Here is a 24,261-nt window from a genome sequence, read left to right on the forward strand (position 1 = left end):
AATGAATAATATAGGAGATAATCTAGAAAAAGAAGATAATGAACGGGAGAATATTGAAAAAGAATCTAAAGATAGAACAACAGGTTATTTGGAATTGAATCCCGAAAATGATGTGGATATTAAAAAAAACGACAAAAATTATCATGAAGAAGTATTAGATGCAGTAGAGCAAAAAATCTCGAAAGCAGAGCCAGATTGTGAACAAGATTTAGGAATAAAAATAGATAAAGATCACAATGATAAAAAACTACTTGAAGGAAAAGATCAAAGTTTCGGATTGAAAGTGGAAGATAAAGTCCATTCAGAGGAACCAAAAGCCTTGAATAAAAATATTGAAATTGAGTTCGAAGTTAATGATTCTTCAAAATTAGAAAATAAATCAATGAATGAACTCAATAAAAATACTCATATGGAAGAGAGGCCAACAGTTTTCCCCAGAGATCTTAAATTACAAATTGAAAATCAAGGAATTAGAAATGATATAGATTTTCAGGAAGAGCTGAAATTTAAAGTGCAAGAAAGAGAAAATCTTATGAAATTGAAAATGGAAGAAAATCAATCTAATACAGACAAAATACCGACCATTGAGAGCAAAAACAAAAAAGAAGTTTCAAGTAAAGCACTAATAGACTTGAAACAAAGTAATAAAGATAAATCTGAAACCTTACCTAGATATGAAGTATTAGAAACCGGTAAGAATTTTAATAATAAAATTGAAACAAAAGAGGTTGAAATACAAAAAAATAACTTCATAATCAATAAAAAAATACCAGATTTGAATGAAATGAAGCCAAAGGTCGAGTTAATTAAAAACGATGATTTTAATGAAAGTTCTAAAATTTTACAGAAAATGCCTGTACACAATCAAGACAATTTAAAAGAAATGAATATTCATGATGAGTTAAAATTATTATTTATTGCTAAGTCAAAAGTAAACGAGCAGAATAAACACCTAAGAACTGTTTCTGAATCAAACTCTGGAAATAACAACGAATTTAAAGAAGATAAAATTGGTATTCCTGCAAAATTAAACCCTGAGGAAAATGTAATATCTAAAGGATCGCCAAATGAAAAAAAGGTAAGTGACGATATAAAGCTAGATATAATAGAAAATAGACAAACAAATACGGAACATGAGGTAATTCAAGAAAATGATACAGATAACTCAAACAGGTTTACAAAAAAATATCCTGACCAGCTTAATAAACAAGTTTCTCCTTTAACAATCAAAGTAGATAACAGTTTAATATCTAATGAGAGCAAATCAAATGGTACGAATAAAAAAATATTTCGCCTGAAAGGAGAATTAGCCATTAATACTAAAAAAGATTCACAAAAGAAAATAAATAAGATGAAGGCAACTAGTGGTGCAGACATTTCAAATGTAAATATTAAAAGTGAAATAAGTATGCCGATAGTTACTCAAAAATGTACAAATCAAGTGTCTAACAAGGACTTAAAAGATAATGGCATTCAAAGAAAAAGTGAAAGCAAAGATATACTGAAAGGGAAATGGAATGAAATAATAAAGGACAAGACAAAAATATTTTCTAACAAAAAAAGAGAAAATCAAGTTAAAAGAACTTCAAATGAAGATATTGCAAATAGAGATTTCAAGGAAGAAAACAATTTGAAAAATTTTAGTTCTCTAAAAAATAGTAATTTCCGAGTGAAAAGTTTTATTGAAGTAGATAACAAAACACTTGTTTCCAAAGCTAGTTTAAAAAAAATAATCACTCTGGAAGATTGTATAAGCTCTGAAGTTGTACATAATCAAAGCAAACAAAATGAAAATGAATTAATCAAGGTAACAGACTCAAGTTTATCCTTTAAAGGAGATAAAATTCAAAAACCTCTATTAAGCCAAAAAAAGAGGATGCTTTTGAGGTGCCATTTAACAGTTCCAAAATTACAATATAAAATTTATAGTAGTGCTCATCAAATCAATTCAACCAGTAGTTTAATTAGGAATGAAACAAATATTGTAAAAATTGAAGACAAACAAGTTCAATTTTCGCAATTTAGAGGTGTTTTAAACAGGTTATGTGAAAATATTTGGAAGTACGAATCAAGAAAACAACAAAGAATGTAAAGATTTAGATTACAAAGCTCAAAGAAAGCAATCAGCGGAATTTGAATTGAAACCTTTTGAAGAAAGAAATAGTTTAACCAGGAAAAACTCAGGCTTCTTAATAAAAACAAAATTAGATCAGCATGGTAATTTTTTAAGTAAAGAACAATCAAGTCAAAGCGAAGTAAGTAATTATGGAAACAGAAAGCTGGTTGCTATTGAGAAATTACTTTCATCTGACTTTTCTTCAATAGAACAAAACAATCAATCATATAGAAAATTTTCTTCAAATAAACTGAAGATGGAAAACAAGGATTCTAAAAAACTTGTTAGAAGGATATCAAGGAAAAAGATTGCAAACAGAAATATTCATAATGTACTTAACCTAAATAACATTTCAATTAGAAGCCCAAAAAATGAAGAAATAGTGAATACCACAAATAAAACATTAAAAATAAATTTGATGGAAAATGTATTAAAATCAGAACATCAAATTCACCCAGTGAAGAGTTTAGAAAACAAAAAATTTGCTACGAATAAGCGTGTTGAGTTAGAAAGCGAAATAGGTACAAGCACCATTAATATGTACGAAGATATTTATATGAAAAATAGAACTAGAAGAAATTATTTTAAACTTCTTAGGAATTACACTAATATCTTCAATTCAGAAAATTATAACTCAGGGTCAAGCTGTTCTTGCCATATTTGTAATAAGCATAATACTCATGACAAAATGATCGATCCAATTACAATGCATATTATCAGTGAAGAAAATAAGTTAAGAAAAATGAAACAAAATGACTCCAGGATGATTAACATTATGGAAAAATTGAATTCTTGTAGCAACTATCCAAAACATTACCACAAGCATTATCATTATAGTGGCTTAAAGTCATTAAAATTGGAAAAGAAACATAGAAAATCTAGTTGCAAACATAATCATATGAGTAAACATAAAGACAAATATAAACACTACAAAAAATGTCATAGAAGTAAATCAAAAAAAATGGAATTAAAAAATGAAAGAAACGAGGCAAACAATACCTTTTCAAAAAATATGAAATATGAACAAAATTCGGAAAAAGCAAATATTAACAGTAATAATATATATTGTTCAAATGATTTCGCATTGTTAAAAGATCAAATTGAAACAATTTTGAGAGAATATGGCGTTATAGATAGAGCTCCAAGGCAAGATATGAGTTCTAATACTCAGAGTTGCAATCTTCCAATTGAACCAAATGATATCTCAATATTAAAGGGTATATTATTAGATACAAACAAACTCTTGTCACAAAATATAGAGGCAAGTAAAACTAAGCCTCAAAAAATCAAAGAAAATTTACCATGTTCTAATAACAATGAACAAGAAAAAAATATTGATTTTTCAGAGTTAGAGACAAATAAATGCACAGAAAATAGAAAGGTGAGCAGACTTTACGAAATCTGGAGGCTTCCATCTAATGGCTTAGAAAGAGCAATCATACATAGAAATATGATGCGAATGAAACTAGATCTTGACAAAATTAGGAAAGATGAATTTGATAGAATAATTAAAACTCAAACTACGAGGAGATGTTCAAAGAATGGGCAAAGAATTGCCAAAGGAAGAAGAAGTATCCCAAATATTTCTAAGACAAACAATAGTGCAGAAAATTTGGATCCAAATCGACAAGGAAGTTTGAAAATGGTAAAGAAAACGATTTTAAAGTCATCAAAACAGCAATCAGATACAAACAATCAAAGCAGCTCCTGGTTTTCAAGCTGGTTTGGAAATACTTCATCTGCTAATGAAATTCAAGAAAACATTAGTACAATCGAAAAAGATAATGCTTATAATCAAGAAACTTTAGATAAAAAAGTTGCAAATTACGATCAGATTCAAATTAAAAAATCAGCTGTCAATAGCAATTCTTCGCCAAAAGCAAAACAAGTGAATTCCCCTCCTCCACCTCCTGCCCAAAGTTGTTATGCTGATAATAAGTCAAACAATACAAAATATTATAATAGCTCAAAGTCTGATGCAAGAGCCACTAAAGCAACTTCGAATGACGACGAAAGCATAGATTTAAATAGCTTCATTGATTTTTCAGATCAGGATGTAACAAAACAAAAAAACAACCCGGAAATAGAAAAGGAAATAGAGGAAAACTACAATAAAGATGAAGGACCAGTACCAGAGGCGGAATGCGAAACAAACGAACAGGAAAGCTCATTTTGGGGCTGGTTTGGATATTCAACTACTCCAGAAAATCCAAAAGCAAAGATTAAAACAGCAAAGACAACACAAAAAAATATAACTAAAAATAATCAGCAAAAATTAAAGAGGAAGGCTTCAAACAAACTACCTCCAAAAGCTGATAACGAAGGCAACAAAGAACATGAAAACTCACCTCAAGCATCTTCCTCAGCTGTGCCTGCGCAAGAAACGTCCTGGTTTACTGGTTGGTTCGGGATTGGAGCAGAAAGCTCCCCTCCTCCTCCTCCACCAACCCCAACTTTAATACCGAAAGATAAACCAAAGTGGTCGCCTCCTCCTCCTTTGGAGCCTATAGATAATTCAACAAACACTCAAACCATAGTAGAGAATGGGCTTGGACAAGAAAATGAACAACCACCTCCGCCTCCTCCTACTCCAGCACCTATAGAAGAGTCATCTTGGTTTAGTAGTTGGTTTGGTGGAACCACAGAACCAGCAAAAGTAAACGATTTAAAAGAAAGACCTGCAATGAAGAATGTTGGAGCAAAAAAAAAAAGTTCCGTAAAAAGCAAAATGGATCAACAAAATATAGCTACTATAAAACCCATAAATGAACTTCCTTCCATCAAAATTTCCCCTGCTCCTGAACCTACTCAACCAACTGTAGAAGAGTCTTCATGGTTTAGTGGTTGGTTTGGGGCATCTGAAACAACCCCTGCTCCTCCTCCAACTCCAACAGCTATAATAAATCCAGAGCTAACAAAAGTTCCTACAGATGCTAAGGAAAATTTGGCCTCAAGCCCACCTCCACCCCCTGCAGAGGAGTCTTCGTGGTTTAGTGGTTGGTTTGGGGCATCTGAAACAACCCCTGCTCCTCCTCCAACTCCAACAGCTATAATAAATCCAGAGCTAACAAAAGTTCCTACAGATGCTAAGGAAAATTTGGCCTCAAGCCCACCTCCACCCCCTGCAGAGAAATCTTCGTGGTTTAGTGGTTGGTTTGGGGCATCTGAAACAACCCCTGCTCCTCCTCCAACTCCAACAGCTACAATAAATCCAGAGCCAACGAAAACTCCTACAGATATTCCCAAGGAAAATTCAACTCCACCTCAGCCTCAGCCACCTGTAGAGGAGTCTTCATGGTTTAGTGGTTGGTTTGGGGCATCTGAAACAACCCCTGCTCCCCCCCCAACTCCAACTGTAACAACAAATCCAAAGCCCAGAAAAAATCCTAAAGAAGCTCCTAAGAAAAATTCTACCCCCTCAAGTCCACCTATACCCCAACCATCTCGGATTCAACCTACATCTCAGCCTCAACCTCAACCTCAACCTCAACCTCAGCCTCAGCCTCAGCCTCAGCCTCAGCCTCAGCCTCAGCCTCAGCCTCAGCCTCAGCCTCACAGCCTCAGCCTCAGCCTCAGCCTCAGCCTCAGCCTCAGCCTCAGCCTCAGCCTCAGCCTCAGCCTCAGCCTCAGCCACCTGTAGAGGAGTCTTCATGGTTTAGTGGTTGGTTTGGGGCATCTGAAACAACCCCTGCTCCTCCTCCAACTCCAACAGCTACAATAAATCCAGAGCTGACAAAAGTTCCTACAGATGCTAAGGAAAATTTGGCCTCAAGCCCACCTCCACCCCCTGCAGAGGGAGTCTTCGTGGTTTAGTGGTTGGTTTGGGGCATCCGAAACAACTCCCGCTCCTCCTCCTACCCCAACCATAACAGAAAAGCCAACGCAAAATAATCCTAGTACAAACGATCTTCAAATTCCAAATCCTTCAAATCCAACACCAAGTCCGATTCCACAAACTACAGAGGATTCTTCATGGTTTGGGGGGTGGCTGGGTGGGCAATCTGAACCTACTCCACCTGCTCCCCCTCCTACCCCATCAGGAGGGCAAGAATCTAGCTGGTTCTCGGGTTTCGGGTGGTAAAATTCGTACACAGTTAAAATTTCAGAAAACTATTTTAAATAATATCTAGCTTAGATGTCTCAAAATACTATTGAGACAATTAATTTCTTTTACTTAATCTGTCATTTCCTCATCTGTAAAAATAAGTACAAGCCGGCGCCCACACAAACGCGCGCGCGGCCTTCTGAATACGGGAATCTAAAATAATTGGGACTTGGCAAAAAGTGTGTTATTAAGTGGGATAGAAACAAATAATTTTAAAACAGATCATATATGAATTTTCATGGGAAAAATTAAATCTATCAGCAAATACCCATCTTATTATGAATAGTTTTGATGATTTTTTATCGATTTGGTAAATATTTAAGTTTTCAATGAGCTTTTCAAGGAGATCATCTGGTGGACTTTCATCATCTTATGATGGGTCATTGGGCAATTTAACTCCTTTCTTAACACATTCAGACCCGTTGGATTCAAAGTATTTGAGTAGGTCTATGCTTGAAATCACAAGAGATGTGTGCTATAATAACTCTTTAAAAAGGAATTCGAAAGGAGTTGAATCATTAGGAAAAGAGTTTAACTATGTTCAAAAAGAGAAACAGTATTCAGGGAGAGAAAAATCAAATAAATTAAATGTAGATTTACATTCTTCTATTGATACTCTCCATCGGAACAAAAATGATACCGCTATAGGAAATTCTGAAAACATGAGTAGAAGAAGATTCAGCATTTCGTACGTTCAAAACCTTCCAAATAAGAGTATAGAGAATCGATATAATCAAAAGGACAGAAATAGTAATTATGGAAAGTGCGAGAATAATTCTGAATATTTGCATTGTAGAAAATCTTCCTCGAATATTAAAAATAATTCTAGCTATCAAATCGAAAAAAAAAGCAGCCAACCATTAGTAAATAAAAAGATGAATGTTTATCAGGCAAACCAACTATTATGTTCACTGTTGGAAAGGGACCCATGCAGGTTAAATAGTAGTGGCCTATATAGTTATAATAGCAATGATCAGTCCTATAAAATTAATACATTTCAAGATGGATGCAAACATTGGTATTCAAATAATAATAGGGAAATGATTGATCCTTTCTCAGACACTAACAACAGCTATATACCACAATACACAACTACTGCTAGAAGGGCGATGTACGAACTTATTGGAGCATCTGAAACAAGTAGACCTGACCCTGACTTATCTGATGATGATTTATCCCTTCGTTTTGTTAGAGGAACCTTGGTTGTTTGCGACATTCATAACAAACTACAGTTGAATGTAGTTCCTCCGATTTTTGGTAAGTTGTAACACTATAAGAGGATTTTCTTATTATTAATCTTTCAGGATACTTATATAAAAAGTCAGATAGACAATTTAGTGTACCACCAATTAGATGGCAAAAGAGATATGTTGTAGTGCATGAATGCCATTTGTATTGGTTTGACTCGGAATCTTCATATCGTCTTTTCGGTATAAATGCATCAAGAGGAAGTGTAAACCTCATTTTGTTTAGGGCACAGATGGATCTTTCTCATAATAAAAGAAGATTCTCTATAGAATTTGAAGATGTACAAAAGTCTATCGTTTTTCATGTCTGCGACAGTTCAATGGATAGAGGTCTTTGGACTGGAGCCATACAAGCTCACTTAAAAAAAGCTATTGAGGTTAGACATCGAACTGGGCATCATATTGATTGGAGGGCTCTTGAATTTGAAGTTTGTAGAATAAGATATGAATCCGGTATAAAGGGAAAATTCTGGAGGTGTTCAACTGAGGCACATAACCGCATGTATGAAGTACACCCACCAAGACATGAAATTGCAAGCTTCGGCTCGCTAAATAGCGTTATATGGGGAAGCGATGGATATAAAAGGAATAATTCTGTATTGTCTACTGGGTCGGTTATTGAGCCTGGAACAGGAACGGCAACATCTGGATGTTGGAATCGTAGGCGGACCGGCTCGATAGCATCTTCAACTGCTGGCGCTTTTGGGAACAAATATCGTGCACCTTCAATCTCTGGGCTTTCAGATTGTAATTTGTTACGAAAGGACTCCGTAAACATTGTTGGTGTTACTACTTGTTCTGGAGCTAGTGGTACCTATCCTGGAAACAGCAGAAGACATAGTACTGAAAGACAGTATTAATAAAGAGCTAACAGTTTCTGACAAATTTATATTATATGGGTTTGCACTCTTTGAGTCAAAGACTGAATAACTTATATTCATCTTGGATCTGAAATTCATTGCCATTGATAAGTTGTTCATTTGTGTTGTTCTAGGAGATCACGCACAAGCTTATGGTTTTTTAGTCTTAAAGTCGCAATGTAAAGATTTCAAGGGAAAGTGTTGAGGTATACAGCCATGAATTAATTAAAAATATAATCATATTGTATAGAGAACTTAAAATACAATTAATGATTTAATCTATAATAGCTTTCTATGATTTTTAAAATTAGATATTTTAGTTAAATACATTAATCAAGGATAGATCTGAAAAATTCATTGAATTCCTCCCTGCTTATTATTATATTGTGGTTGCTTTCAGAATCTATGTTTTTGTTGAAAATATTTGTGCTCATTTGCTTCAATAAAAATCTAAGATCATTGATTGAGAATACCTCTTCCCATTCTATTTCTCTTACAACAGCTTTCATATCATCTAGTGAAATAAATGAATCACTGTCCATATCAAATAAATCAAACAGCTGGTCCAAATAACTATAATGGCTTGATGAGAATAATGGCACTAGCAAATTAGATAAAAATCCTTTAAAGTCTAACTTATTAGAGCTTATTTTATCTAATGCATTTGCAATATGTGGAAGGCTGGAATTTCTTTGAGATGAGATTTCTAAAAACCAGCTTAAATTGTTTAGTTGTGATTTAATATCTGTTGAATTCATTCCATTTGAATTATAAATATTTAGTACAGCATTAAGTTCATTTAAGTCTCGTGCACTAAGGCCCCAGATGTTTTCATTACTCTCTTCAATCATGACTAACTGATCCAAATAGGATTTATCATATATTTTATCACATAATAATAGACCCATTATTCCCATATCATTTTCCTTCTTTCTCTTAGCTGCTTTATAATTAATTTTCTTATCAACACCTTTTTCAGTATCATATACTCCTGCAGAACTTTCATTTCCAAATTCAAGTTCGCGTCTACACCCTTTTATTAATTTTTGAATTTTATCAATATTTTGCTGATGGCCAGACTCGAGTAATTCACTACTTAATTGTAAATTTTTTTTATTTTGAAATTGTTCTTCTTTTTGCTTCTCTAATGCTTTTATTTTATAAAGTTTTGCTTCATTATCTGTCTTAAGCTCACTTATTTCAGATTTATAGTTCTTTTCTTGTTCTTTAAGCTCTGAAATTTCATTCAGTAATCTTTCAAGCTCTTCTTCTAATTCCTTAGAATGGTCTATAATTATCTCTTTTTTGACCTGTTGCTTTTTTGTTGTCTCAACAGTTTTACCCGAAGTTTCAACAAAAGATTTTGTTTTAACTGTTTTCTTTTGTGGGCTTTGTTTCACAGCTTTGGATTTTGGAGAGCTAGCAACTTGTTTCGTTGTTAGTTTATTGGCTCTTTTTGCCCCTTGCTTCTTCCAAAAGAGCCTTTGAAATAGGCTCTGGCCTTGTTGCAAGGTTTGATTTTTCCTTATTTATTGCTTTAGGCTGTTGATTGAGTAATTCTTCATTGATTATATCTACACTTGGTCTTCTTTTTAATTGTGTGTTAGGCTTTGTAGGTTCATCAATTAATATCCCCTTTTTTGCACTGCTTTTTGTTCCAGATATAGTTTTTCTGTTAAGCTGAACTGGCTTAGATAAGTTACTGTTCAGCATGTTTGAATTTATTTTTATTCATTGTATCTGTTTTTTTTTATTATTATCAAAGTTGGGTGAATTAAACAATAGTAGAGGTGTGCAGAATACACGCTTTCAATAAAATATTTTAATTGTAAATATAAAAAAAACATTAAGTTATTATATACTTCAGCTCATTCCTCTATATTATTTATACATGTAATCTTAGACAAATATAGCATGAAAGCAGAATTTGACTTATTCCTCTATGTTACCGCCTAATTCTTTTACTTTATTTTAGTTTAAAGAATTGCAAATTAAACTTTGGAATACGAATAATAAGACAGTAAGCTCCTTTAATTTCAAACCGATATGGCTGATATAACTACTGTTGAATCTAATAGTGGGCAGTATCAGTCTAAAAAGGTCCCAATTGTAATTGTTGTCATAGGGTAAGTCAAACAACATTGCAACTTGTACATTTGTTTAAGCTAGCTGACATAAAAATAATGTGTTGTTTGCAATGATGTTTTATTTTTGAATTGCCACATTATACATTTATTATTTGATAGAATGGCTGGAAGTGGAAAGACTTCTTTTGTTAGTGCTTTATATCATCATTTAACAAATGAGAAGAAACAAGTATATACAATTAATTTGGACCCAGCAGTTCTATCTTGCCCATATCCTGTGAATATTAATATTAAGAGCACTTTTAACTATAAAAAAATAATGAATGATTATGGATTAGGACCAAATGGAGCAATAATGACATGCCTAAGTCTTTTTGCAGTCAAATTTGACCAAGTATTGAATATTCTTGAATCTAAATCTGATATTGACTACGTAATACTTGATACTCCCGGGCAAATAGAAGTTTTTAATTGGTCCGCGAGTGGGTCCATTATATTGGAAGGCCTTTCTATTTCTTTTCCAACAATAGTGGCATATGTAGTTGATACTGTTAGATCTCAAAAACCAGTAACATTCATGTCCAATATGCTTTATTCATGCAGCGTGATGTATAGGTGTAAACTACCTTTTATTTTGATTTTTAACAAAATTGACGTTACAGATCATCTTTTATGTACTAAATGGATGAAGGACTACGATTTGTTTTCGGATTCTGTACTTTCAAATGACGATTCTTATATGGCAAGTTTAAGTAGATCATCCGCATTAGCGTTGTATGAGTTTTATAAGTAAGTTTATATTTAAAGCTAAAAGAAAATGTCCAATAGTTTCCTCAGAGATTTGAAGTTTGTTGGTGTATCTTCCTTCTTAGGAACAGGAATGAAAAGCTTCCTTGAAAAATTAGACGAAGCAACTAAGGAGTTCGAAACACAGTATAAGAAGTGGATTAATGACAGAAGAGAGGCAATAAAAAAGCAAAGAGAAAACGAGAAGTTACAAAAGTGGAATGAAATAAGCAATATATTTAAATCTGATGGTGTTGAATTAAACAGAGATGCACAAACTCCGTGCATTCCCGAACATCTTGTAGAAGGTTTTGAAGAAAGTAACGAAAGCGAAGACTTAAGCGAAATTGATCAAATTGAACAAGTAATGTTGAACCCAAAGGGGAGGCTCAATTTTGTCTAGTATATAATAAATTAATTAGATATCTAAGCATGGTTTTTAATTCCGACTTGCGTCGTGTAATTTAGATATATTTACAACAGACTCTGTCTTATCATGAAGTTGGGAGCACTTAGTAACTAAATCATAAAATGCCTCATAGTTGTTATTAATTATTTCTGCAATATATTTAAGCACATCTTCTGCAGTTGCATTGGTCAGTTCCTCTCTTAACGAAGAAACGGCTCTATCTAAATTACTAATAATCTCTTCAATACCCTTACACTTTTTCGCCATATTCTCACAGAAAAACTCAAATATAGGTAAAGGGAATCTTAACGGTTGAATTTGTCTTGAGGAGTTGTTTTGGTCAATATCTTTAATACGGTCGTAAATATGGGTAATGTCATGACTCAGCTGTTGTACAGTTGTGATTTCAGATATCACTGATTCAATTGAATCCTGCGCCCTGAACTGAAGAGATTTGATATTTTCGATTTCCTCATTTCGTCTTTCTACACCTTTCTTGTATGTACTACATAAGCGAGTAATTTCAATAAGTTTATTGTTGGTCAAATATTCAATATGTTTATCATTCCCACGTAGTTGATTTTCAATTTCATCAAATTCAGCCTTCCAGCTTTGAATATAGTTGGTTAACTGGCCAATAGTAGGGTTTAAAGGGAGATATTGAGCTTGTGGATTAATTTGTGTTTGGGGTTGATTTTGTGTCTGAGATGGCCCAAATAGAGATACATTAGATCCAGTACTACCAAGTATTCCTATTGAGGAATTATTTAAATTTGAAGTTCCGAATAAATTTGATGAATTAGATATTCCAGATTGCGAATTTGATAATTGAAATAACGAGTTCCCAGGAATAGCAGGCGGAGTGATTGATTGCCCAGTCTGAGTAATATTCGCGGACAAATTTAGTGAGTTTGACCCTGCCCCAGGCACAGTAGAACCAAATAATCCTAGACCTGCAGTGCTTACGTTTCCACCATTAGTTTGAGAAAAAAACATTTCTCTAAACTAATATTCTTGTAAATCTAGGAGTGTTTTAGTCTGCTTAATAAATTAAAAATATGTATTCGCGTTGATTAAATGTTCATATTGCCAATATTGAGCATTATTGGATGAATATTTCTGTATCTAGAATTAATAAAAATGAACCACGCAGCGGCGCCTATTTATTTTGCGGGGTATCGAGTAGACAGTTGTAAGATCAAATTTAAGTCGAGTACAAATTAAATATTGAGGGTTTAGGGGTAATTCAAGTTGTGAGTTAAATATTGACTTGAATAAAATTGACGATATTTATGTGAATAATTAAATTAAATTGGAAAATTATCATAAGCTAATAATTCTTACATTAAAGTGTTCTTGCGTGTATAAACGCATTTTTTAAGTTGGAAGTCATGGTATCTGAAAATTTGAGTCGAAACGAAAGAAGTAGGACAACTCGTCATGAAAATATTGTCGCAGCAAAGGTAATTTCCGAGATTATTAGGACTAGTTTGGGTCCTAAGGGAATGGATAAAATGATTGAGAAAGGAGAGGTTATTATTACAAATGATGGTGCTACAATTTTGAAAGAGATGGCAGTAGTACATCCGTGCGCAAAAATGCTTGTTGAATTATCCAAGGCTCAAGACGTTGAAGTTGGGGATGGTACCAGCTCAGTAGTTGTATTAGCAGGGAGTTTACTTGGAGCCGCTGAGACGCTACTAGATAAAGGTATTCATCCACAACTAATTTCTCAGTATTTTATGGAAGGTTGTAGCATGATTGAGAAGATACTTAGAGGCATGTCTATCAAGGTTGATTTAACGGATAAAAACACACTGATCAAGTCTGCATGCACATCTTTAAGCTCTAAAGTTGTGAGCCATAGCGCTCAACACTTGGCAAGCATTGCGGTGGATGCAGTTTTAGGAATTTCAAGGACTTACCAAAAGAATTCGATTGTTTCTGATTATGAACATGAGGTGCAAGATATGAGAAAAACAGTTGATTTAAAGAATATTCGTATTGTGAAAAAGCTTGGTGGTACTGTTGAGGACACTGAACTTGTTGATGGCTTGATACTTCATCAACAGAAAGTTTCCAGAACTGCCGGAGGCCCAACTAGAATTCAAAACGCTCGTATTGGCCTAATTCAGTTCTGTCTCTCAGCTCCAAAGACAGATATTGAGAATAATATTGTAGTTAAGGACTATACAGCTATGGATCGATTGCTCAGGGAAGAGAGACTTTTGATTGCCGAAATGATTAAACAGATAGCGGCAACAGGCTGCAACGTATTACTTATCCAAAAGAGTATATTGAGAGAGGCGATAAGTACTTTGGCATTAGATTATTGCGCTAAGGCAAAAATTCTTGTTGTCAAAGATATTGAGAGGGATGAAATTGAATTTTTAAGTAGAGCTCTGAACTGCTCTCCTATTGCTTCACTTGACCATTTTACTTCAGACAAACTTGGCGCTGCCAACAGCGTTTCTGATGAGGATCTAGATGGCAATGGGCGTATTTGCAGAATTACAGGGATACCAGGAAAAGACATGATGACAATATTTGTGAGGGCATCTAATATGTTGATGCTAGATGAGACAGAACGTTGCATTCACGATGCATTATGCGTTGTTAGGAGCATTATTAAAGAACAAGCTTTAGTTCCTGGGGGTGGGGCATGCGAAAGCCAAATTTACACAGAACTCTCTAACTGGGCAAAGTCACTTTCGGGAGTAAAGCAGATGTGTATTCGCGCATATGCACAAGCATTTGAAATCATTCCATATACGCTTGCAGAAAATGCAGGCCTAAATCCCATTGAAATTGTTACGCAACTACGAAAGAAACATTTTGATGGGGAAATTTATGCGGGAATCAATGTTAGGAAGGCAGCTGTCACTGACATTCTTAAGGAGAATGTACTTCAGCCGCTGCTTGTTAACCTTTCTTCTGTAAAGTTAGCTACTGAGACAGTGATGATGATATTAAAGATAGATGATATTATCCCATGCTATTAATTAGAACCTTAGCTATTTTAATACTCGATTTTTCATATTCTAATTTTTTAAAAGAACTTTCCTCTATCAATCTGTCCCCCACCACAAGCCATTGCACAAAGAAAAGCCGATTTTTTGCTAAATGATTAGATTTAAGAGGGTGGTTGAAGGAATACCAAGAAATTCATATTTGAGAGGTTTTAATCATGCATTGAAAGAAGGCTTTAATTGGAGTGTTTGCGGATTTAGACATTTTTTTTATAATTTAAAATACACGAATTCATTAATACAAAAAAGAATATTGGGTAATGGGCTAACTTTTAATGAAAAGCAATTGGTGAAAACAACTATTAAGGATACCATTAAAATCATTCCATTTTCTTTTTTTATCATTGTTCCTTTTGCGGAGTTTGGTCTTCCTTTTGTAATAAAACTATTCCCAAATATGCTACCTTCAACTTTTGCACTTAAAAGCATAAAAGAAAGAGATGATAATATACTTAATAAAAGAAAAATTGAACTTTTGGAATTTCACTCACTTATCCAAAACATTATTTCAAATTTAAAGAAATCTGATAATTCAGATATTATTTCAGGGGTGAACAGCTTAGAAAAAATTCACTTAGAATTATTGGAAAAAAACAAGTTGGATCAAGAAGAGCTAGGTAAAGTAATTTCTGGTCCAATAAAGGAAGAGTTTAAACTAGAAAATTTAGATATTGAAACTCTTCAGTCAATCTCAAGAGTTATGGGCATACCCTCAACAAGAAGCAAACTCTTTTTAATATTGAGAATAAGGTATAGAATATTGAAACTCAAGAATGAAGATAAAGATATTCTTTGGGATGGAACAGATCAAATGAACAAGCAACAGCTACAGAAAGCACTAATTTCAAGGTTTATAGATCGTAATAAAAAAGAATATAGCATTGAAGAATACAAAAAATTGCTTATGAATTGGGTAAGATTATCTTCTATGAAACAGTTGCCTTTATCTTTAATGTTATGGATTCAAGCAACAAGATTAATCAGCGATAATATTGATAAATTATGATTCTGATAATTCTGAGAAACGACTTACTTTGTTCCAATCAATGTTTATCGCCTTTTCATTCATTATTTCTTTTATTCCAACATTTTTTCTCATAAACGCCTCTGCATTCAATAAACACATATTCATTGGATTATTTTGCTCTTCAGTAGAATAATTATATTCCATATTGAGCGTCTTTGTTTTCAAATGTTTATTATCGTCCCAATCATATATACTATCAATTAAATCAATATCACTAATCTCTTCATCCGAATTTGTTTGGTTAGATTCCTCTGTAAAAATAAAATTTTGAAATGCATGGATGTGATCAATTATTTTTAAATTGTCACTATTCCAACTTGTACCAATCTTTAATAACGGAGTTATTCCAAAATCCTCAACAATCACTTTATTTTTTTCATTTGATTTTTTAAAATGTTGGTCATGGGCCGAAGAATTATTTTCATGTTCGAATTTTAAAAAATTTTTCAATAATTCTAGATTATCTAATGCCATTTCTTTATTCTTTTCAATTAAAACGTATAGAAGTTTAGATGTGGAATCAAATACTTTTAAATCACCAAGCAAATGCATTATGCTTAGCGAAAAACGACTCGATTTAATTTGATTTTTAATTATTAAGTCAGGGATTGAACTAACTAACTCTGCAAATAGAATTAACATAGAATATTTTGTCGAGTTTAACATCTCAATAACTTTTTCATAATTCATTATCTTCTTTGCATTATTATATTTCTCTATTCTTTTATAAAAAGTAAGTAAAAGAATAACTTCTATCACTCGCTTGTTGTTTATACAATTATAGTTCATACCTTCTGGTAATTTATCTTTTTGATTAGTCCTTATTTCTGGAAGTAGTATTCTAAGCCAATATACCTGCCTAATTTTTTTATCTTGTTTACATTTGAGCACTTTATTTTCATTTTGTTTGGCGTGATTGTTCATCGGTNAGTTTTTGTTCTCAAGTAATATTGATATTATCATAGAAAGGATTTCTATTTTTGTATTATTACTCACCAAACTTAATAAAAATAATACTGCCTTTTCAGAAATTGGGCAGCATAATGGGCAAATATTCATTAATTCATTAAATATAAACTCTTTAATAATGATTTCATCAGCTTCATTATTTTTAATTGTTTTCATAATTTTCTCAATTAGACTATAAAATAAAGGTAATAGTGAGTAACATTTTTTTACCCATTTTTTTAATTTCCCTAGTTTAATTTTACTATTATTATTTAATTGTCCGAACTTAGTTAAAATTTTTATCATTTTATTTGCATCCTTTCTTTCATTTTTAATTGTTGTTCTCGATCTTTTTTCAAAAAATTTCAAAATTTTGTTTCTTATAGGAATATCAATGGAAATATATTCAAGCACAACTTTCGTTAGAGAGTTATGATAAATCTCATTGTATTTATTGAATGAATCTAATAAAGTTTCGTTTTCTCTTTGTGGGATCTCATCAACTAAATAATAATGAGTATCCCAATCAAAACGCATAGTTGATAATAGCAGAACTAATTGTTTAAAGCGTTCAGAAACGTTTTCATTAAATGCCATTATTGAATGTGTTAGATAATCATATTGATTCTTCCAATAGTTAGATATTAAATAGAAAAATATTAAAATTCCACCAACTCTACAAATTTCCAAAGAAGGTAACTCAGAGCCATGAGTTGCCTGATGTCTGATTTCAACCAAAATTTGAGGAATTCCTAATTCAGCTGATATGGAACTTATTGATCTGGCATAAAGTTGTAATTGGCATTGATCTACAAATAAATTGATTATTCGTATTATTGTCATACAGTATTGATTCTGAATAGAGCAATATATACCCGAATAATAAGTTTCTAGAGATTCGTTTTTGTCAATTATATCGTTTTTGTAAACTTTCATTTCTCCATTCAAAATTTTTTCCGATAAAATTTTGAAACTTTTATTTATTGATCCAGACTTGATTCCTTCACTAATAGAATTCCAATCCCATATTTTATCTTGAAGCATTGTATGTAAAATATATGAAGTGCCAATTATCGCGATTGGACATTGTTTCGTAATCCCATGACTTCTTTCTTCCCATATTTTTAGCCTGTTAAGTGCCAATTGTTTTGAGTTTAATTCTGAATCAATTATCCAAAAAAACACTTCAAAGAACTCATTCTTACTATACCAAGGTACGGATCTTTCATTTGAATTAATAACAAATGTCATATATTTGGCTTATAGCAATGATAAATTCCTATTTCTATAGAGTTGTATCTCGAAATTAGTCATTGCAGACTAAATTATATTTTTTTAGTGCCTTCGCTTGCCGCCTAATTCCATGCCCATTAAAATAGACAAATCGTGTGATTATGTAAGAACAATTTAGTAAAGCAATATCGTATCGGTTTTTAAATTAATATGCAAATCTAATGATAACTAAAGACTATACAACGCAACTATCTCTTCTATTCCCTAAGAGTCTAATAGATAATATATCAGAGAAATCAGAAAACTGCTACTTTGTATTAGGAAAGTACTACAAATTGAAAAAATCAGTTGGAATATTCGCAGCTGAATCGCTTTGCCCAGTTAAAGACCATTATTCATTAAATCTCTATGATAACACTAAGGTTATTGGAATATTTAGGTTTTTTTGTGAGAAAATTGACTTTCAATCAGATTCTGATTCTTTTAATCTTCAATATGTTTCAAAGCACTTAAGCGATATTGTATTTACTGCAATTTCAGGCATTGGGCCAGAATGCAAAGAAATTTGTTTAAAAATTTTAAGTATCAGCGATTGCAATTTTAATTTAATTACAACTGATAAAGTTAATATTATTTTATTTTCAGATCAAAGAACTCGAATTATTAATTTATCAAAGATGCTCAATAACGCTAATCATTTTCTTGATAATGTTATTTATTCAATTGAAAACGATTTAAAAGTTGATGATTATATTACTTCTGTTGGTCTGGCAGATGAAAATGTGGATGATGATTCATTATTTGAACATTTCAAGACTATTATGGATGACTATATTGATTTTAAATATTTAGACACACTTTCAACATTTAATACTAACCAACAAAGTGAGTTTGATCCTTTTTTCTTACAAATATTCAGGTATTTGCTATTTTATTCTCTAACATTGTTATCGTTTTCTTCATCAGTTATTTGGTCTTGTATTTCAAATTTTCCCTTTATTCAAACTTTGATACAAAAAAACATTTGCGCAACGATTTCTCAGGCAGCGTATAGAATTAAAAATCAGAGAAATTGGATAATTTTGAATCACATATTGAAACATTCAAAAGTTAAACTAAATAAAAAACTTCACAATTCCTTAAGGCTTTTATTTTTATCTTCAATTACCACTGTAATTGTTGATTATTTATTGGGAGTATTGTTTGCACTTGGCATCGACACATTTTCAAGAGAACTTGTTATTCTTATGGAAAAGTCGTTTTTCTATATTTACCACGATGCAATACATACTCAAGTTAAATGGTTAATGTCATTTCCTGCTGGGTTCAAACTCAATCAAAATCTTACAACAGTTATGGGTAATCTCACATTAGCAGCATTGAAATTTTGGTGCGACCTTACAAGCCAACATTTTTCTGATTTGAATCATAACATGATATTTTTGATCAAATTTGTCTCTATTACTTGCGGTATGTCAGTATCAGTAGCACTTATTTGGGATATACTTAATATTTATTCATTTTTATTATTTTTTATCTATACAATTATGGCAAAGTTATATAATTTAAATCTGAAAGCAATTAAAACATTTTTTTATATTTTCAGAGGCTTAAAGAGCAATATTTTTTCGAATATAGATCATAATTCACACTATTCTGAACAGCTTTTAATTGGTACGATATTATTTACAATTTTTGTTTTAATCCTTCCTACAATAACTGCTTTTTACATTAATTTCCTATTCATTTGGAGTTGCGTATATATTTCTTTGGTATTATTGTTTTTTACAATTTCAACTATTAATACATTCCCATTTTACCTAATTTCAATGCATATTATTGCTCCCAATACATTTAGCTCTGGTATATTTATTAAAAAATTCTCGCACAATACGAGCAATCAGCTTATTATAATTTTTTCTCACAAAAGCCTTAATATAAACTCAATTTGCAAGCCATTTTCCGATTCATTAAACCATCTATTTAGAGTTCACCTTAATATTGTTCAAATAATAAAATCAATATTATCAGGAAATATTCTTCATATTCTAAATTTACAAGGGTCAAAGATTCACCACTTTAAGTCGACTTTTGCTACGCTTAGTGACGATGAGAAAAACATGGAAAGCAACAGTTGTTCCATTAGAAGTAAAAGTAGTTATTTAAATGGCGAAAATTTTCACCATTATATTTTTGATAATATTACACCTGCCCAATTGTATAATCTCAAATAGAATTATATATTAAATTATTCGTTGTTATTTCAATACTAGCATTATATTCTAGCGAAGTATTTATTAAGTTCAATACGAATATAATTTCGTACTACTTAATATTTTTATTGCCTAATCGATTATTTTGTAATTTGTAGATTGATTTGTAGGTAAAATGCAAAACGTGCCGCCAGGTTTGACAACAGTTACGATATCTCTGAATTATTTTATATTTTAAATAAATATTAGATTAAAAATGAAGGAAAGGAAAACCAAAACTAAATTAACGTTGGATGATACAGAGAGGTTTAATTCTCGCACGGATCCTAGGTTCAAACCTTTAATTCGAAAGGAACATAAGGTAAAGATTGACAAGCGTTTTGACCGTATGTTCACTGATGATGATTTTTCCGTAATCTCAGTAAAAGACCCATTTGGAAAAAAGTCAATTAAGAAAGATGAATATCATAATTTATTATATGAAAATAAGGAGGACAGTGATACTAGTAATAGCGAATTAAAAAAACATGAATCTACATTAACAATTAACTCATCAGATTCTGAAAAGTCATTCCAGTGGGAAGGAGAGAGCGATAATTTAGCTTCAGATGAAGATACGATACATAGTAATTCTTATAAAGAGAAGACTGCCTCAAATTCTATTTGGGAAAATAATCCACTAAATAATTTCGGCCTATCTGAGGGGTCTGAAACAAACAGGCTTGCATTAATGGGACTCGACTGGGATAATATTACTGCAGACGATATATATGTAGTTCTTTCAAGCTTTTTATTTTCATCCACATCAATTAATCCTGGCCAATCAAATTCAAAACTTAAGAAAATTTCCATATATCCTTCTAAGTATGGTAAGAAACGCATGGAATACGAGTCTGTTAATGGGCCGATGATTGGAAACGAGGAAAATGTATGTGGTAAAGAAATTAAAAGTTTAGAGTTAAGCAATGAAATAGGGGAGGAGGACTATGAAGCAATACGAAAGTACCAGGTAGAAAAGTCCCTGTATTACTTTGCAGTTGTAGAATGTGATTGCGTTGAAACTGCAATTAAACTTTATGACGAATTGGATGGGATGGAAGCTGAATTTTGCATTGATAGCCTTGAAATTAGATTTATTCCCGATGATATTGTTGACTTTCAATTTGAGCCAATTAGTGAATCTGTATCAATTCCTATTAAATACAAACAACCTGAATGCTTTACATCTGCATTACGGCATTCTAAACCCGCACTGACTTGGGACGATACTCCAATTGAGAGAGTTAAATTTTTGAGAAAAAAATTTACACCAGAAGAATTACTAAATAATGATTTTGATGCCTATTTAGGTTCTAGTAGCGATGAAGATGAATTTTCTAAAGAAGGGGCTAGCTTATCTTTAAACAATGAATTTCCGGATTTTTCTTCAGGGATGAGAGAAATTCTATTAGGCGATGCAAAGGAAATTTTTGATGAGGAAATTAATCAAAATAAATTAGACTCTGCGAGTGAAGCAAGCCTTTTAACTAACAACGATATAAATGAATTATTCAATAGCAAAGGTAAAGATTACAGTCAGGTTGAAATAGAATTTAATCCTGATCTTGAGGATTTGTCAATGGATTTGATTGCGAAAGGCAAACAAAAGTGGGAAGACGCATCAACTAGTGATGAAATCCAAAAACAAATTACACCATGGCAGGCATATTTAGAAAAAAGAAAACAAAAAAGGAAGGAAAGGAAGATTCAATTGAGATAGAGGATTAAGGAGCAAAAACTCCAAAGAGAAAAAGGAGTAACAAACAAGCCAATTAAGAACGTTTATTTAAATAACTCTGCGCAGAATAATGAAGATACTTACTCAAGCGATGACGATAGGCATTTTGATATGAAGAAAATATCATTGATTGAAAGGTCCGGAGAAAAGATCAAATCAAAAAGAAGAAAAGAACTCATTTCAAATGCATTAAAAGAATCAACTCAAAATAATTTCTTGGGCGCTATTAACGACCCAAGAATATCAAAGATATTTACAGATGCAGATTTTGCAATAGATCCCACAAACCCTATTTATAAACCCACTGAATTCAACAAAAAGTTATTATTAGAAAAGAGAACACAGAAATTGAAGAGGAATTTGCTATCAATAAACAAATCTAAGCAGAATAATAATAAGAATTGTGCCGTTTTAAGTGAGTTAGAAGATGACTCATTTAATCTATTAGCTACAAAGAAAATGAAAAGATATTAAATTTCTGAAATTTTTTCGCGTTTAGTAACAGTAAAAATAAATGCGATAGCGAGCTAATGAGTGAATAAATCTTCTAACAAATAATTTCTTTTTAATTCTTCATCCTTTAAAAAATGTTTAAAGTCAAACGAAAAATTAAATACATCCTTCATGTGATTATTATTGAGTTGATTTGTAATATTTTCCGGATAAAGAAATTCATGTTGAAAATTACTCAATTTTGAATTTGTTGAAAATATTTCAGGAAGAAAACAGCTTCTACATAAATATGTTATCATTGAGGTAAAATCTTCGGCTAAATTCTGTGCTGATGAATATTTTTCTTCAAGCACTAGTTTCTGGCAATTGACCAGTTTAATTAGTAATTCATGCTTCAGCTCACCAAAATTTATTTCTCTGGTTCTTTTAAATTTATCTTGAGAATACGGACTAAAGATATTCATAATTTTCTTTTCATCAGATTTTTCATTTTTAGAAATGATAGGTATCATATCATTACTTATTTTTTCTTTTAAGTTTTTTTCATTAAAATTTATTAAATTTGTTTCACTATCGTGAATGAATGGACAATAGAATCTCTTGCAGTTTGGGAAGGTATTACATTTTTTTGTTTTATAAGCATCTGGATGATATAATTCCTCTTCTTTTGTATGAGCGAATTCGCAAAACTTTCCTTTTTTACATCTGCAATTTAATGACATCCTTCCTTTAGTTCCTTTTCTCGAAAATTCGATATCAGGACAAATATTTGATGAATATTTATATTTTGTAGGGTTCCTACGTTGCCATGCAGTGCAATGCGAGTAGAAACATGTCTCAGGATCTAGACAGTTTGAATTAAGGTGGTCGTTACATAACACTGTCCTAAAGTTATTTAGCTGTTCTTTGGTTAAAATATTGGAGCGAGAAAATTCCTTTCTGTATGACTTGGCTTTAATTTCGTCCATTTTTTCGCTTAATGGTTCTTTATATGAAATATTTATTACTGATGGGCCGTCTTTAAGATAGCAATTTATTGACTTTTGATTACTAATACAATTTACGGTTTCAATACATGTATTTAATTCAAACGCTGTTTTTGCATTATTCATTTATTATAATAGTATATTAATGCATAATATAAAAACTAGGATTTATATTTACTAAACAATAAAGGATAAAATATTAGTAATTTAACAATTATTGTTTGATCTGATGACAAAGTGACAGGAAAATTATTCCAGGATTGTCAGCACATTATCAGAATTAAAAAGTCCCAAACCTGGGTTTGATTAATGAAAATTAATCACTTTATAGATCTTCAGATTTTTTAATTTGCATTAATTCGATATTTATCTCTATTTTTTTCCTTCTTTTTTCACTTTCATCCTAATTTCTTTAAGTTTTGCTATTTAGAGAATATAAGACTTACCTCTAAGTTTACTAATGAATTTAATTGAGAAACGTTTGGAACTTCCATCTTTATGATCTCCGAAATAGAAATAGCTTTTGGTATTGCAGATGATTTCGCTATCAACACAACCGTTCTATTTTCTCCCTTAAATTGCAAATCAGTTAGATTCGTTTCCAAAATTTGTTGTGGCAGGAAACTTACACTTTTTAAAAATTCAACACATTTTGTGGAAACTTCTTTAATATTCTGTTTGTTTGCCGAGTAAATATTTATTTTTAGTTTATCAACCATTTTAGTCAATATTTGATTATTTAGCGGCTTTTAGAGGGCTATTTTTTTTTTTTACCAATATAGAGGGGAATGCAGAAATAAAACGTGGGGGGGGCGGCGAGAATAAGTTGCTTTGTACGTTGGATCAATTTGAGTAAAAGATAAATTTGCGTTTTGTAAAATTACTTTAGGGCCTCGAATATTTATTGATTTATTCTGAGTCAAGATTGCAATTAAATTCTTAGTTTAAATTAATAATGTTTGCTTCAAGGAATGAATATGACAGG

At 31.9% G+C, this 24,261-nt stretch overlaps 14 protein-coding genes across 14 annotated transcripts; 9 read left to right on the top strand and 5 right to left on the bottom strand.

Annotated features, from left to right (window-relative positions):
• The first annotated feature begins 2,372 nt into the window (after positions 1–2,372).
• On the top strand, positions 2,373–5,756 carry Chro.50186 (hypothetical protein). Its single annotated transcript, XM_663210.1, has 1 exon — positions 2,373–5,756. One exon carries the CDS (start codon positions 2,373–2,375, stop codon positions 5,754–5,756), a length of 3,384 nt encoding a protein of 1,127 aa, XP_668302.1.
• A 794-nt stretch (positions 5,757–6,550) lies between these two features.
• Positions 6,551–7,489, top strand: Chro.50187 (hypothetical protein). The annotated part of the gene is made up of 1 exon (XM_663211.1): positions 6,551–7,489. One exon carries the CDS (start codon positions 6,551–6,553, stop codon positions 7,487–7,489), a length of 939 nt encoding a protein of 312 aa, XP_668303.1.
• Positions 7,490–7,701: 212 nt separating this feature from the next.
• Positions 7,702–8,328, top strand: Chro.50188 (hypothetical protein). The annotated part of the gene is made up of 1 exon (XM_663212.1): positions 7,702–8,328. The coding sequence occupies one exon, from the start codon at positions 7,702–7,704 to the stop codon at positions 8,326–8,328; it is 627 nt and encodes a 208-aa protein (XP_668304.1).
• Positions 8,329–8,657: 329 nt separating this feature from the next.
• On the bottom strand, positions 8,658–9,245 carry Chro.50189 (hypothetical protein). Its single annotated transcript, XM_663213.1, has 1 exon — positions 8,658–9,245. One exon carries the CDS (start codon positions 9,243–9,245, stop codon positions 8,658–8,660), a length of 588 nt encoding a protein of 195 aa, XP_668305.1.
• A 1,330-nt stretch (positions 9,246–10,575) lies between these two features.
• Chro.50190 (XPA binding protein 1) lies at positions 10,576–11,208 on the top strand. The annotated part of the gene is made up of 1 exon (XM_663214.1): positions 10,576–11,208. The coding sequence occupies one exon, from the start codon at positions 10,576–10,578 to the stop codon at positions 11,206–11,208; it is 633 nt and encodes a 210-aa protein (XP_668306.1).
• A 24-nt stretch (positions 11,209–11,232) lies between these two features.
• Chro.50191 (hypothetical protein) lies at positions 11,233–11,604 on the top strand. Its single annotated transcript, XM_663215.1, has 1 exon — positions 11,233–11,604. One exon carries the CDS (start codon positions 11,233–11,235, stop codon positions 11,602–11,604), a length of 372 nt encoding a protein of 123 aa, XP_668307.1.
• A 36-nt stretch (positions 11,605–11,640) lies between these two features.
• On the bottom strand, positions 11,641–12,606 carry Chro.50192 (hypothetical protein). Its single annotated transcript, XM_663216.1, has 1 exon — positions 11,641–12,606. One exon carries the CDS (start codon positions 12,604–12,606, stop codon positions 11,641–11,643), a length of 966 nt encoding a protein of 321 aa, XP_668308.1.
• A 395-nt stretch (positions 12,607–13,001) lies between these two features.
• Chro.50193 (chaperonin containing TCP-1 delta subunit) lies at positions 13,002–14,612 on the top strand. The annotated part of the gene is made up of 1 exon (XM_663217.1): positions 13,002–14,612. The coding sequence occupies one exon, from the start codon at positions 13,002–13,004 to the stop codon at positions 14,610–14,612; it is 1,611 nt and encodes a 536-aa protein (XP_668309.1).
• A 121-nt stretch (positions 14,613–14,733) lies between these two features.
• Positions 14,734–15,645, top strand: Chro.50194 (hypothetical protein). The annotated part of the gene is made up of 1 exon (XM_663218.1): positions 14,734–15,645. The coding sequence occupies one exon, from the start codon at positions 14,734–14,736 to the stop codon at positions 15,643–15,645; it is 912 nt and encodes a 303-aa protein (XP_668310.1).
• Chro.50195 (GLP_382_1054_2538) lies at positions 15,640–17,865 on the bottom strand. Its single annotated transcript, XM_663219.1, has 1 exon — positions 15,640–17,865. The coding sequence occupies one exon, from the start codon at positions 17,863–17,865 to the stop codon at positions 15,640–15,642; it is 2,226 nt and encodes a 741-aa protein (XP_668311.1).
• A 203-nt stretch (positions 17,866–18,068) lies between these two features.
• On the top strand, positions 18,069–20,081 carry Chro.50196 (hypothetical protein). Its single annotated transcript, XM_663220.1, has 1 exon — positions 18,069–20,081. The coding sequence occupies one exon, from the start codon at positions 18,069–18,071 to the stop codon at positions 20,079–20,081; it is 2,013 nt and encodes a 670-aa protein (XP_668312.1).
• Positions 20,082–20,316: 235 nt separating this feature from the next.
• On the top strand, positions 20,317–21,819 carry Chro.50197 (hypothetical protein). The annotated part of the gene is made up of 1 exon (XM_663221.1): positions 20,317–21,819. The coding sequence occupies one exon, from the start codon at positions 20,317–20,319 to the stop codon at positions 21,817–21,819; it is 1,503 nt and encodes a 500-aa protein (XP_668313.1).
• A 545-nt stretch (positions 21,820–22,364) lies between these two features.
• On the bottom strand, positions 22,365–23,402 carry Chro.50198 (zf-CCCH zinc finger protein). The annotated part of the gene is made up of 1 exon (XM_663222.1): positions 22,365–23,402. The coding sequence occupies one exon, from the start codon at positions 23,400–23,402 to the stop codon at positions 22,365–22,367; it is 1,038 nt and encodes a 345-aa protein (XP_668314.1).
• A 296-nt stretch (positions 23,403–23,698) lies between these two features.
• Chro.50199 (hypothetical protein) lies at positions 23,699–23,995 on the bottom strand. The annotated part of the gene is made up of 1 exon (XM_663223.1): positions 23,699–23,995. One exon carries the CDS (start codon positions 23,993–23,995, stop codon positions 23,699–23,701), a length of 297 nt encoding a protein of 98 aa, XP_668315.1.
• Between the last annotated feature and the right edge of the window lie 266 nt (positions 23,996–24,261).

The sequence above is a fragment of the Cryptosporidium hominis genome (genome assembly GCF_000006425.1).
Source record: "Cryptosporidium hominis TU502 chromosome 5 CHRO015073, whole genome shotgun sequence".
NCBI classification, from domain to species: Eukaryota; Apicomplexa; class Conoidasida; order Eucoccidiorida; family Cryptosporidiidae; genus Cryptosporidium; species Cryptosporidium hominis.